General features: G+C 45.5%; 1 protein-coding gene across 11 annotated transcripts in view; it reads left to right on the top strand.

The window, feature by feature from the left end:
- Positions 1-13,488, top strand: part of MYZAP (myocardial zonula adherens protein) — a 134,321-nt gene that overhangs the window by 46,175 nt on the left and 74,658 nt on the right. For all 11 annotated transcript variants that reach the window (XM_061180278.1, XM_061180273.1, XM_061180270.1 and 8 more), the window contains 2 exons: positions 1,474-1,560; positions 13,046-13,201. In XM_061180278.1, the coding sequence (XP_061036261.1) occupies positions 1,474-1,560; positions 13,046-13,201 (243 nt within the window). The remainder of the gene's footprint in view (positions 1-1,473; positions 1,561-13,045; positions 13,202-13,488) is intronic.

The following is a 13,488-nucleotide window of genomic DNA, read 5'->3' as shown; positions in this document are numbered from 1 at the left end:
TCAGAAGCCGCCCTGTGGACCAGTGCAGATCTGTGACCCTGCAAACCAGGTTGGGGGGTGTATTAGTTTGCTAGGGTTGCTGCAAAAATGTGCCACAAGCCAGGTGACTTAAGCAGCAGCAATGTATTGTCTCACGGTTGTGGAGACCGGAAGTCCAAAATCAAGATGTCAGCAGGATTGGTTCCTTAGGGGGGCTGTGAGGGAAGGGTTTGTTCCAGGCCCTTCTCCTTCGCATGCTCACATGGTGTTCTTCCTGTATGCGTGTCTGTCTCCCTATTTCCCCGTTATATAAGGACACCAGTTATTTGGGATTAGGACCCACCCTAATGACCTCATTTTAACTTCTGTAACCTCTATAAAGACCCTATTTTCAAATAAAGTCACGTTCTGAGGTGCTAGGGGTTAGGACTTCAACATAATACATTTTAGGGGGACACAATTCAACCCATAACAGGGACAGGCAGTGCTCTCATGAGTGCAGTTGGCTGTGGGCCGGGCACTCTGGGTGCTGCTTTGGCCCTCTGGGGTTTTGTTGTTGTTGTTGTTGTTGTTTTAATGGTAGGATCACTTCTGTCTGGAAAATGTCACAGAAGGACCAGGCTGTGACAATAGGGTGAAATAAACATCATGTGGCATTAAGTTCATTGTCATTGTTGTGCAACCATCAACACCATCCATCTCCAGAATTTTTTCATCTTTTCGAACTGAAACTCCATACCCATTAAAGGATAACTCGGCCCCTGGCAACCGCCATTCTGCTCTCTGTCTCTATGAATTTGACTACTCTAGGGACCTCATGTAAGTGGAAGCATATTGGATTTGTCCTTTTGTGCCTGCCTTATTTCACTTAGCATAATGTCCTCAAGTTTCCTCCATGTTGTAGCATGTGTCAGAATTCTCTTCCTTTGTAAGGCTGTATAATATTCTGTTCTGTGTACGTACCACATTTTATTCATTCATGCATTGATGGACATTTGGGATGTTTCTGCCTTTTGGCTGTTGTGAATAATGCTGCTGTGAACAGGGGTATATAGACTTTTAAAAAAAATGTTGTGATTAAATATGTACATGTCTGTTATAGGAAAAGCCAACGCAGAGTCAAGTAGAAAGCACCCTCCTACCCCATCACCACTGTGTATAGTTTGGCCTCTATCCTTCTAGCTTTATTTTGGCCTATGGATGTGAAATCAGATCGTTCTGTACTGTCACGGAACATGAGCCATTTAAAAAAATGTTTGAACTCTGTGAAACTATTCAGTAGTTTCCTAAACAAGGAAAACATAAAACATAAGCAGTGAGGTGATGAGTGCCTGTGATGGGCCAGGCAAAGCCTGGTCTTACCCCAGCATCCCCTGTGAGATTGGTACCATCATCACCATTGCTAAGTAGGGGAAAGAGGCTCTGAGAAGCTCCAGGTCATCCGGCTGCTCCAAATGCAGGTTCATAACAGGCCTCTTCTCTCGTCTCTCTTAGGCAAATGTCTGCAGACTACGGCTGACCGTACCTCCTGAAAGTCCAGTGTCTGAGCCAAGTGAAAAGAAGGTTGAAAGAAGAGAGAAGGTAAGCCATCTCTGAAGCGAAGCCCTGGCCAGTTCCCGGCTTTGTACTCTTTTATTTTAACCCCTTTTCCTGCCATCCTCCATCCAGGCTATTCACAGAGCCTGCATGTCAGCAGCTGTGTGATGAAAGGCCCTCTTGAACTTGCCCCCCGTCTGCCATCTTCCCAGAAGTCAGGCTGCTTTGCTGCCTCCTGTCCCTGCTCTTGCTTCTTGGTGAATGCAGGCTCCATGTGGCCTTGAGGCTCCAGGAGTGTTGGCCTTAGTGACAGGTGCTGTGGCTGGGAGCGTGTTTTTCCTGAAAGAGCCTCATCCCGTTGAGTCCAAGGGCCCATTGTGAGCTGCCGGCGGGGCCTGAGCCTTCCCCTGTGGCTGGAGCCGGAGGCCCCGCTCACATGGTGGAGGGGTTGCCTGGAGAGGTGCAGCCCAGCGGCAGCTCTGGCACGGCAAGGGCACCCGGCTGCAGGGAGGAGGAGTTGCGCAGACATTTTGGTGCCAGCTGCTGTGCTACACGCTGGGCCACAGAGATAACTCTGACCTTGGCCTTGCCTTGAGAAACTCGTCGTTTTGCAGGTGAGACAGACGTCTAAATAAACCAAGAGGACGTGATCGTTCGAGTGTTAGGCTCCAGAAGTGTAAGCAGGGCTCTGGGAACATGGAGAATTGGGCCATATCAAAGGACCCAGAAGCCTGTTTGAAAGGGCTCTCACTGGTAAAATGGAAAAATTTCAATATTAAAAAGAATTAATGACAGGGATGAGCTCTGGCACATTGAAGAATAAAAAAACCTCATGGGTTTATAGTAATAATCAGAGAGAGAGAGATTCAGAGAGAGATTATAGAAGGGAAAGCTCTTCTTTATATGACATCGGCTGATAAATTTAGAAAATCTCTGCTTTGTAACCCCCAGGTCAGGTCATCAATGAATGCAAACACTAATTGGTGGAAAATTACTGTGGAGCAGTATATTGATGTGAGCTCAAGTATTACCTCACTGATCACTTACTGACTCTTAAAGGTACAATATGCCACAATATGGTAGCCAGTAGTTCTACCAGGTGATCTGATTCAGCATTACCAATAGTGGGCAGCCTGGTATTATGTGACTTCTGATGTGATACAGTTCAGAAGTAAACAATGTTACCAGTAATATTCATGCCAAACTTGTTTAATTGAATCTAGTAATAAGGACACAGAAAAAGCCAAAATGTAGGACTGTCTACAAAAAATTAGCCAGGCTCCCTTAATAAATTCCATGTTATTTAAGAAAAATGAGAATCTATTGGAGATAAAAGGGACTAGAGAGACTTAATATCATTATCACGAATTAAACCTTAATTAAATCCTGGATCCAAAAAAAATCTATAAAAGATATATTGGGATAACTGTACAGTTTTGAATATGAACCCATATATTACATATTATTGAATAAATAGTACTTTTCTTACTCGTGATAATGGTACATTGGTTACGTAGTTTATTCTTCCAGCTTCTCTGTACCTTTGAACATTCTCCAAAGAAAAAGTTTGGGGGTAAAAGCTCATAACCAAAGAGAGCGGGAGTGGTCAGGCTTTGGCTGCTGGACCCTGGCTGATGACCAGGGGCCTGTGTTGCTGGGGGAAGGGGTCCCCTTCTGCCCTCACCAATCCCCTCCCTGTCCTTCCTTTCAAGGAAGGGGATTGGTCAGAGAAGTGGCCCTGGGCTGTGTCCAGGGGTTCATGGGCAGCTTAGCACATGGGGAATCAGAACGAGTGTTTGCTGGAGAAAGGGACCCAGGCTGGGGTGAGTGACGGGACAAGGGCCCCGTATGCATGGTAGAGACAGTGGGAAATTTGGTCTTTGGGAGTTAGACCCGAGCTGCACGCCTGGGGAGGTGTTTGTGAGGGGCTTCTGGGTGCTGACACTGGGACAGTGGACGCTGTGAGGCACCGGAGGGCATGTCACTGCACAAGAATAGTCAAGTATTCCCGAAGAAGGAGGCAATGTGTTCTATGTCACAGGTGCATTGGTAACCACGTTGTGTACCGATTTGCCTATTGGTCTTGAACAGCGCTTTTCAAACTTTTAAAAGCAATTAGACCCTCCTTTTTTTTTTTTTTTTTTGTTGATCAAAACGTCATCCTGAACCAGGATGTAATCCAGGTGAAAGTGGTGCTGGTGGGGGACAAAGTCCTTCCAGTCTCCCTGCACCCTACACCCCCCTGCCTGGAACTCAAGGGGCGTGCGGAGAAATGCTGGGGGAGAGGATGCGCCAGGATGCTTCTTAGACTGAGTGGACCAGGTGTGCAGCCTGAGTGCCCATCTCTGATGCATCAGTGACTCACTGCAGAAGAACTGGGGTAGAGAGGAGGAGGGTGCGGCTGGCTGTTACCCCAGAACCGAAGTCCTTGGGTGGTGGCCGCACTTGAAGGTCCTGGTGGTAACTGTGAGGCTGTTCTGGGTGATTTCGTCACCATGTCCTAGCCAGGTGCCTGGTCTTGAGTCATTGGGAGCCAGAGGCAGGCACCAGCAAGGAGGCCCTGGGGGTACCAGCTCCTCTGATGTGCCTTCGGTGTGGCTGCCCCTCTCTGTGACATCATACATAGCCCACAAAATTGCAAGATGCTGGGAACACTGGTGAAGTGACTTTGGTTCCTTTGGAGGGGTCTGCGGCGTGCAAAGGCGGGGTTTGGAGCTCGCTTGGATGTAGAAGCTGTAAATGGCCCAGTGGGTTGCTGATAAAGCGAAACTTCTCAGAGGATTTCCAGGGCCCTGTTAGAGCTTCAGCCGGCTGAGGGCAGGACTGGGCCTTGTTCTTTTTCACAGTCATGGAGGATGCTTAGTGTCTTTTGAGGACCTAAGGATGCCATGGGGCAGCTGGCCACACAAAGACACCACTGCCAGCTGGGCCATTCTGTCTACTGGCCCCAAATCATCAGGAAGAGGAATTACTCACAGTGGAGGGGGGGAAGGGTGTAGCAGGTGGTACAGGTTGCCCAGCTTCAGGATGGGGTGTTTGGAGGCTTCTGGAGGTAATTACAACAGAGGCAGCGTCTCTCTCTGGAGTCATGGGTTCCTCGGGTGGATGTGGACGGCTTCCTGCTCCTAAGGCAGATGCCCAGGTGCCTGCTCCTCTTTGTCTTTCTCTTAAGGAAGATCCCACCTGCCCCGAGACTGCTTTCCCCAGTCCCCGGATGGCTCCCAGACACTTTGTTTCTCTGCTATTAGTTTCCTCATCTTTCAAGTAGGCACATTAAAGCCTAGCTGCAAAGAGTAACTGAGCTAGTATATGCAAAGGTCCCACCACAGTGTCTGGCCTGGAACACTGATTAGAGAGGCGATGACTTAGTGCCAAATCGCTTCCCCCTGTTTGTCAAACCCAGTGGCCCTGGTTCTTCGCTTTTCTCCCCTGTTCCCCCTGGAGAAGTCATTCTCCTTCCTGAAACTGCCCGTCCTGCATCTCCTCCTCCCTCTTGGGCTGTGCCTGCTGCATCTTTTCTGATGTTATTATGTCCTCCTCTGAGCATCCCTCTGCCAATACACCTGGGCCTCGCCTCCTCTCTCTGCACAAACCTTACCTCAGAGAACTCCTCCGTACACAGGTTGGCCTCTTTGGGGGGGATGCACACCCCGTACATCAGCTTTGCTCTCCCAAGTCCCATCCTACTGGTGGCTGAGTTGGTGTTCAGTGTTCTCTGCATGGTGTTACTTTTATGGACAGATATTTTATTGCTGTATTACCATTATTTTAGTATTTTAAAGTCTGAAATCTGGATCATTTATGAGTCTCTGCCCAGCCACTCTCAGTTTATCCAAGTCTCCTCATCCTTCAAGGCCCTACTGAAGGCCCGCTTCCCCAAGACCTTCCTGGACTGCCTGTGCTTGGGTGATTATCCCCTCTCTTGAGCTACAGGATACCCAGGCTACCCTCTCCCTTGGCACCTAGCCATCTGCTGCTAAGCACTCCACATATGTATACATACATATTCCTGCAACTACCGTGTACAACATGTACATATATACACACACATAAAAATGTGCAGTCTTTTAATTTTGCCCATAGTTGGCGCTTAGTGCGTGACTGTGGATTATGATGATTCAGTTTTGTATTAGTTTCCTTGGGCTGCCATAAAAAAGTTGCACAAACTGGGGGGCTTAAACAACAGAAATTTATGGTGTCCCAGTCTTGGAGGCTGAAAGTCCGGGATCCAGGTATCAGCAGGGCCTTGCTCTCTCTGAGGGCTCCAGGGAAGAATCCTTCCTTGCCTCTTTCAGCTTCTGGCAGCTCTTGGCAATCCCTGGCTGTGGCAGCATCACTCCAGCTTTACATGCTGTTCTCCCTGTGTGTGTTTGTCTCGGAATCCAATTTGTCCTCTTTTTGTAAGGACACTAGTCATATAGGATTAGGTCTTAACTCCAATGACCTCTTCTTAACTTGACCCTGTCTCCAAATAAGGCCAAATTCTGAGGTACTGGGGATGGGGGCTCCAACATGCTCTCTATTTGCAGGACACAGTTCAACCCATGATAAGTTTCTTTGTGGAATATTATCACCTTAAATTGTATTAACAACTCGGGCAAATGAGTGATGGACTTTTATTTGTATATTAAACGTCATTAATTATATGGAAGAGGAAATGCTGATTAGTTTGTAGACACAAATTTCGTGTTGAGGGATTGATGACATGTTTATTAAATTGTTGAACATTAAAATTAAAATTGGTAGTAGATAATTTTGAAATTAAACCCCTATCATTTTCAAAGAACTTTGTGAATGTATGTATCCATGTTCCTATCCAAATCTATGTGCAGATATTCTTATGCACACACAGATACACACATACACAGAGAAGTAAGAGAGAGAACCAACACCAGCTATTAAACCTTTATTGTGTTGAATCAGGGTCTCACTGCATAGTTGAATTTTAGAGAATACGATCTGAGCTCTGCCCATTCTGAGGCTGTGTGATGGTGAGGTGTTTCCAAAGTGACAAAGTAGCTTGAAGTGGATAATATTTTAATTAGCTATTAACATCCTTCTGTCATAGATGTCCTTTAGTAACTTGCGTTTTTAAAGAAGTTGTTTCTCTCTCGACCTTGGAGAACCCTGAGTGAGGGAGAGCGGATATATGTGTATGTATGAAAAGTCGGGGGCTTTCCTAGCCCAGTGAAATGGTTAAAAGGAAACCCTTGCCATTCGGTTTTATAGTCCTCTTTCCCTTAAAAGCCCCGGATGAATAAGCCTGCTGAGTTCTCATCCTTGGCGTGACTGTTTGTACAACATCACGGGCTGTTGCCAGATGAGGGAGTGTGCTGCCGTGATTCAGATGGGGCTGGAGCTGCCCTGGCGATAGCGTGTAGGACTCTGTGTGCCTCTCAGAGATAGCAGCCCCTGGAGGGCAAAGAGGCCTGGGCTCTAGTCCTGGCTGCCTGATCACGCAAGATCGTGGTCGGGCCACTCAAGTCATCTCCAGGGGCCTCAATTTCCTCTTCTAGCAAATGGAAATGTTAGCCCAGAGCCAGCATTTCCCCACATTTCTTTAGTTCTGGAACTCTTTATTCAAACGAATATGTATGACAGCGTCATCTGTAGAACAGTGAAAGTGCAGTGGCTCTGGTTTAACATAAGGTCAGGGCCGCGTCGGCTGCCCCAGCAGTGCTCCCGCCCCACAACCTCATTGGACACTGAGGAGGGGCCAGGAGATTGAGCACCAAGCTCTTGCATTTTCCTAGCAGAGAAACCAAGGCCAGTTCCGGGGTGAACGTTTCACTGTCAGAGTAAATCTGGTGACTGTGATGGGAATAGCAAAAGGATCCAAGAGGAGAGAGGTGGACAGACAGGCGGAAGCATCTAGACAGATGTGGAGAATTTAGTGGGAAATCAGATGCTCGGAAATGTAAAGCCACCACCGCTAACAATAGAATCTGTCAGTTATCTGCTAGTATGCCCAGCAGTGCACTAGATGATTTATGTATATTATTCCATGTATTCCTTAAAACAAGCTTCTGAAATTGGTGGTATTATCCCCATTTTACTGTTCAGGACCCTGAAACAGTGAAGTAAGTCACTTGCACAGGGCCACACAGCTAGTAGTAGTAGCAGTTCTGTCTCGGATCTGTGCCCCGGCCCTGTCGTCATGGTGATGTCAACTTGCACAGTTCGTCCTATCAGGAAAGTCTGTTGTATCAGTCAAGGTAACTTACCTAAGGTGTGTACTATACCCCTGGGTTCCAGAAAAGAACTGATCCTGCCACCTCCCCCAAGATTTTCTCCTTCTCTTTTTCCTGGAGTGTTTAGGCCTAAGCAGCTATTGTCTGCTTAGAATGGAGTAATGTCTTTAAGATACTACTTAGAGATATCTTTGTAGATAGAGTATATCTTTAGAGTAATATAAAGAGTAATATCTTTAAGATATTAGTATAGAGTATAGAGTAATATCTTTAAGAGGTTACTCTTATAAGGATACTATCATTAGAACTACATTCTCTTGCGGGATTTCTGCTTGGCTAGAATTTTTCTTTCCCTTCTCATCTTTAAGCATTCAATGTGATCCGTCTTTTTCCAAGCCTGAGTTTATTTAGGCAGTGGTCTCTATTCCGTCTGTGAGATAGTCAGAAATAACAAGTACCTCAATAAGCCAAAGGTCTCCATTTCTCTGAGGGGATAGGGCTGCCCATCCCCTCCCTATTTCCCTCCCAGGCTGTGGAAGAGCCCCTTAGGCTCAGCTGTAGCGTTCATTTTTGTCACAATCGGGCAAAACAAAGTCAAGCATGAGCAGTGACCAGGAACCATAATTTGCTGCGATGGACACACAGGTCAGGTCAGAGCACATTCCTGAAAGTCACCTCCTCTGCCTACAAGATGGATAGGATGCCCGGAGGCGCAGCACTTAGAGTCTCCAGGTCAGCTGCCACCCTCTGGCTGCAAGAAGAGGTCCAAAACAAAAAGTTTTGGAAATAACTTGGCTTATAGTTTTCATGTCAGTCAATCCATGTTACGGTCCATCTAAGTCATATTGGCAGCTGGACGTGTGACCAGCTGCCTGTCCTAGCCTCTGGGGTCAGGGGCTGGCTGTGGCGGTCTACCAACATCAATTTGGACTTTTGGAAAACTGTGTTTCTGGTATTATTCTCTAAGAACCCTTCTTGACCATGGGATTTTCTTCCTTTGCACAGATCAGTGTCTAGGATGACCACATACTCCAAATATTCTGGCCTAGGCACAATTCCAAATATTCTCTCTCTCTTCTTGCCTTCAAAATGTACTTATTGAGCATCTATTTATACTAAGTATTGGGGATATAGCGGTGACTATGGCAGATACAGTCACTGCCTCTATAGAGCTTATCTCATTGTAAGATCTTATATTCTGACCTAGGGTTTGGAAAATACGGTCATCTGTCACTGGATTCATACCCCAGCTCTCCCTCAGCAGTAAAACCCTTGCAGCAGGAGTTCAGGCTGAGTTACTTTTCTATACTTTTTCTTTTCTAAGGCACTTGCCACCAAGTGTATCTTTAGGGAAAACAGCCATAGCATGAGCCTGTAAGTCAGTGTTAAGCTGTGCCTACATCCCAGGGAACAGTTTCACTGAGACATTCTCTATATAGTTTACTGATGATGCCAGTTGTTAATTCTACTGCATTGCACAAAGGGATCTGGGATGCCCTTTCAGTTGATTGTTTCCTTTTCCCTTCTTTGGCAGTAACTTTTTCATTCCGTGCATTTATTAGGGCTTTTGTTTGCAAGGCGATTTTACCTACTATTGTTTCATGCCCAGGAGGCTTTTAATAGGCCTAGTGTACATTTTTTAAAATTTGATTTTTTTTAATACAGAGCAGCATTATAAAGAAGTTTAAAAAACTTTTAATTATGGAGAATTTCAAACATAACAAAAGGAGAATTTTGTTTGTCACCCAGCTGACAACCCTCAGCCCATAGTCAGTCCTGCCCCGTCTCCACCCCTGTCCACTTCCTCCACCCTGTACCCCAGATATCATAAATAGTTTAAGCATATTTCTCTAAAAGATAAAGATTATCTCTTAATATAATCACAATGCTATTATCATGCCTAAAAATTAATATTTATCTTATGGGGAGATTATTTTAAAGGACACGAGAGGAGAAAAATTTAGCTATAAACACAGTGCCAAACGTGTCAGCTCTTTTCATTTTCTTCTGGGTTCTCCAGTTTTTGACCAAAAGTATACTGACCTTTCATAAAAATGATAGCAGTTTTAGCTCCTTTGCAACTTTTTCTGGATATAGATTCTACGATTGGGACAAATATCATCTCCCTGTCCCTCCATCTAGGAGGAACAAAGGAAGTTCTCTTCAGGAGACCATATTTACATATTCTGGGTAATTCCCCAGAACCGCTTCCAGCTTCTAAAGCTCCCTATTCATTCAGCAAATATTCACTGAGAAACTCCTTAAGTGGCGATCACTGTTAGAGGCCAGGGATTATGGTGGAAAAGAAGACAGACAAGACTCTAGACTTTTTGGAACTTCCAGTTGATAGGGGAGCAGGCCTTACGTATATTAACGATGCTGATAGTCACCCCATTGTGACTGTGGTAAGTGTTGTGGCGACCTGATGGTCTGAAGGGTCAGTGAAGATGACCTTGAGGGAAGGACATTTTAGCTCAGCAGTGGGCTCTGCAGGCAGAGGGAATAGCCTGTGTAAATGCCTGAGGCAAGAAGGAGGTTGGCTGATAAAGGAACAGAGAGGAGGTGGTGGGGGCCAGGGAGATGGATGCCAGGAGGCTGGAGAAGAGCCTCCCATCCCAGGCCTGTCTCCTCCCAATGGCCCTGGACCTGAGGGCCGGGCTCTTGGCTCCCGTAACCCTGAGGTCTGTGGGCCGCAGGGACATGTGTGTTCCAGTTCCTCTCCTCTTAGCTATCCTGAAGGCTTTCTGGTTAAGGAAGGGGCCTAGATTTGGAAAGACATACACAGGCACTTGAATGCTACCACCTTGGAAGAAAGAGTAATGTTTACACAGTAGGGTTACTGTGAGGATTAAATATTGTATGATAAAATGGCTAGGCAACAAATATTTTCCCCTTCTCTTTCTTTATAACCATCCGTTCCCTTTCCCTGTCCTCACGCTGCCGCAGGAATCCTGTCCTTGTGGGACGGCCCATGCTGGTGGCCCTGCCTCTGAGCAGAGCCCTGTGCTGGGCCCTTCCCTGTGGGTCTGTCATTTAGACCCTGACCTTGTAATAATTTTTTAGTTCTCATTTTTTGAAAATTAAAATAAAAATGATCAATTCAAAGATAATGCCTGTTATTTCAAACTAATTAAAAAATAGAATACAGAAAAGCATAAAGGGAAGCGTGAAATCCCATTTCACTGAGGAAACTATCATTAACGGTGTGGAGTCCATCTTTCTAGGTGTTTTACATACTCAAACACACACTTCTAAAACAAAAAATGGGAATATGAAATTTACTATTTTTTACTTAACAGAACTTTGGTATCTTTCCACGTGCATAATTTTCAGATCCACGACCTCTAGGGTGGTGTTTCACAGACTGTGTTGTCCTTGGCATGTTTGTATTTGCCTCCATCAGTGATGGTCCTCATCTCCCCGCGTGGGCAGGGAGGCACAGTCCTCTGTATCCGGCCACCTGAGCATTTTCCTGTAAGCCAGGCCACCTGCGAAAACCTTTGCTTTGCAGAAATGCATTTCCCCAAAGCCTTAGGCCGACAGCTTGTTTTTCAGGAACTGGGTGGAGTTGGTGACAGAAAGAGCATGCTTTGGTTTCCTGGTATGTGGGGAGTTTCATTAGAGCTTTTCCTCTTCCTAATTACATGTGTAGTAAATAAAGCAGGGATATCTAATCCCAGCTTCGCAGTCCACTGAGAGCCATTTAACCCCCCACTCACCCAAACTTAGGTACCAACTTCAAGAGTTGCCTCAGTGCCCTTGGTACTGAGGGGCTCAAGTGGAAGCATTTTCCAGAAGCAAATGCAGAGTGTCCCACTCCTCATGTTTTCTCTCTTAACAGGTTTGTACAGAAGAGTGGGAAGCAATGGATATTTCGTTTTCTTAATTTTTTTTAAAAAAGCTCACATTGTAAACAAACCATACACAAGGGTATAAAGAAAAAATTGAAGTCATCCTGACCTCCAGCATCCCTGCCCCTCCCCACTGTCCCCTCCTTAGACGTCGTTAATGATTAATAATTTGTCTGGTAACTTTGCTTTACTTTTACAAACTTTGACTGAATGGGATCATAAAGTACTTACTATTATGCTGCAAATGAATGATTTTAAAATGCAAATTACAGTTTTATATGTCAAAGATGTTTCGCAAGTGCATAGAAAGAATTTATGCAAAGGTGGTTTTAAAATTAGTGTGAGAACAGAGTTGCCATAATGGAATTCAGCCTTCTGTGGCATTGTCCCAAGGAAGATTAGATGTAGGCTGGTTTTTCTCTGAAGTCTCACTGTCTCATCTTGAGTTTTCCCTGTCCCTTCCCTTCCATATTGTGAAGGCCTACTCTGTGCCTCTACGTGTAACAAAGCCTGCGCTGTGGGGAGGTGTCCTTAGTGTCAGACAGAATTGGGCTTGAATCTAGATGTGTGACCATAAGGGAGAGACTTAACCTCTCTGAACTTCAGTTTTCTCAGCTATAAAGTGGACAGGACAGTCACCATGTCACGGTGTCGTTGTGAAGATTAAACGTGTAAGGAACATTTCTAGCTTATAGTAGGTGCTCAACAAATCTTAGTTTCTCTTCCTCCTGCTTCTTGAGCCTTCAGTGTATGAAGATGTGTTAGGACTTGGACATGTTCCCCACTTCCCAAAGGTATTTGCACTTCAGCACTGATCAGAGCTTTAACTGAGAGAGTTAAGGAGCAGAAGATTCTTTTGGGGTGAAGGTATGCCACCTCTGCCTGGCTTTTCAGAAATATTTCATGAATGGTCACAACAGGTGACCCCACCCCCTTTCCTCGGAACTGGCTCCAGGGTCAGCCCTAACCTCAGAGGACAATCTGGCTGCCAGATGGCTGCCAAAATTCTTCCCTTGCGTATCTCAACCTCATGCATTTCAGGCCACACAGTTAATGATGAGGATGAAGTCATACAGAGGAACTGGTATAAAGAGAAAAACAGTATTACCAAGAATGCGAGATTTTAGACACTCACTCTTGTTATCAGGGATGGCACAAGTCCACCTGGCACCTTTGTGAGAATTAAGTAAAGGCACCTTCTCTGGGAAGATGGGGCCCTGCAGATGTACTATGAGGTAAAGGAACAGAGCTTTGGTAGAAATTAGGGAAAGGTGCTTTTCCTCCAGGGTAAAGGCAGGCTCAGCCCAGGTCAGGTGTGACTTGGCGAGCAGAGGCCAGGCTGGATTTCTACTGGCCGCTCTCCCCACTGCCAGGCACCCTAGTGCTGGGTACAACCTGCATAACCATATACAGTGGGCCCATGATGACAGCTGTCTCTACGAGGCCTAAAGAGTCATTATTCTTTTCTCTCTTTCTACCCTCTTTTAGTATCGTGACCTGAGCAATGATGAACCCACCATGAAACTCCCTCAGGGTGTTGTCTATGGTGTGGTGCGAAGATCAGATCAAAACCAGCAGAAAGAAATGGTGGTGTATGGGTGGACCACCAATCAGCTGAAAGAAGAGATGAACTACATCAAAGATGTGAGTTGTTTAAGGATTTTTTTTTTTTTCTGGTTTATACACTTCTTGTAGCATGTAAGAGGGTGGAGTTGGAAGCATTGATATGAATGTAATAAGGCATTTTGAAACAATTCTAAGTGTTATCATTGTGGATGGAAATGTGGCTACAGATCTTCATGGTAATAGAAAAAGCGCAGATGTAATTCTGCAATGAGGTATAGAGTGAATTTCTAGATGTTACTAAGTAGGGATACTCAGGAGACCAAATGGCTTCTTTCTTCCATGTATGATAACTAGGCTCTTAAGTA

Source organism: Eubalaena glacialis, chromosome 2 (genome assembly GCF_028564815.1).
Source record: "Eubalaena glacialis isolate mEubGla1 chromosome 2, mEubGla1.1.hap2.+ XY, whole genome shotgun sequence".
NCBI classification, from domain to species: Eukaryota; Metazoa; Chordata; class Mammalia; order Artiodactyla; family Balaenidae; genus Eubalaena; species Eubalaena glacialis.
This window is presented reverse-complemented; position numbering and strand designations above follow the sequence as displayed.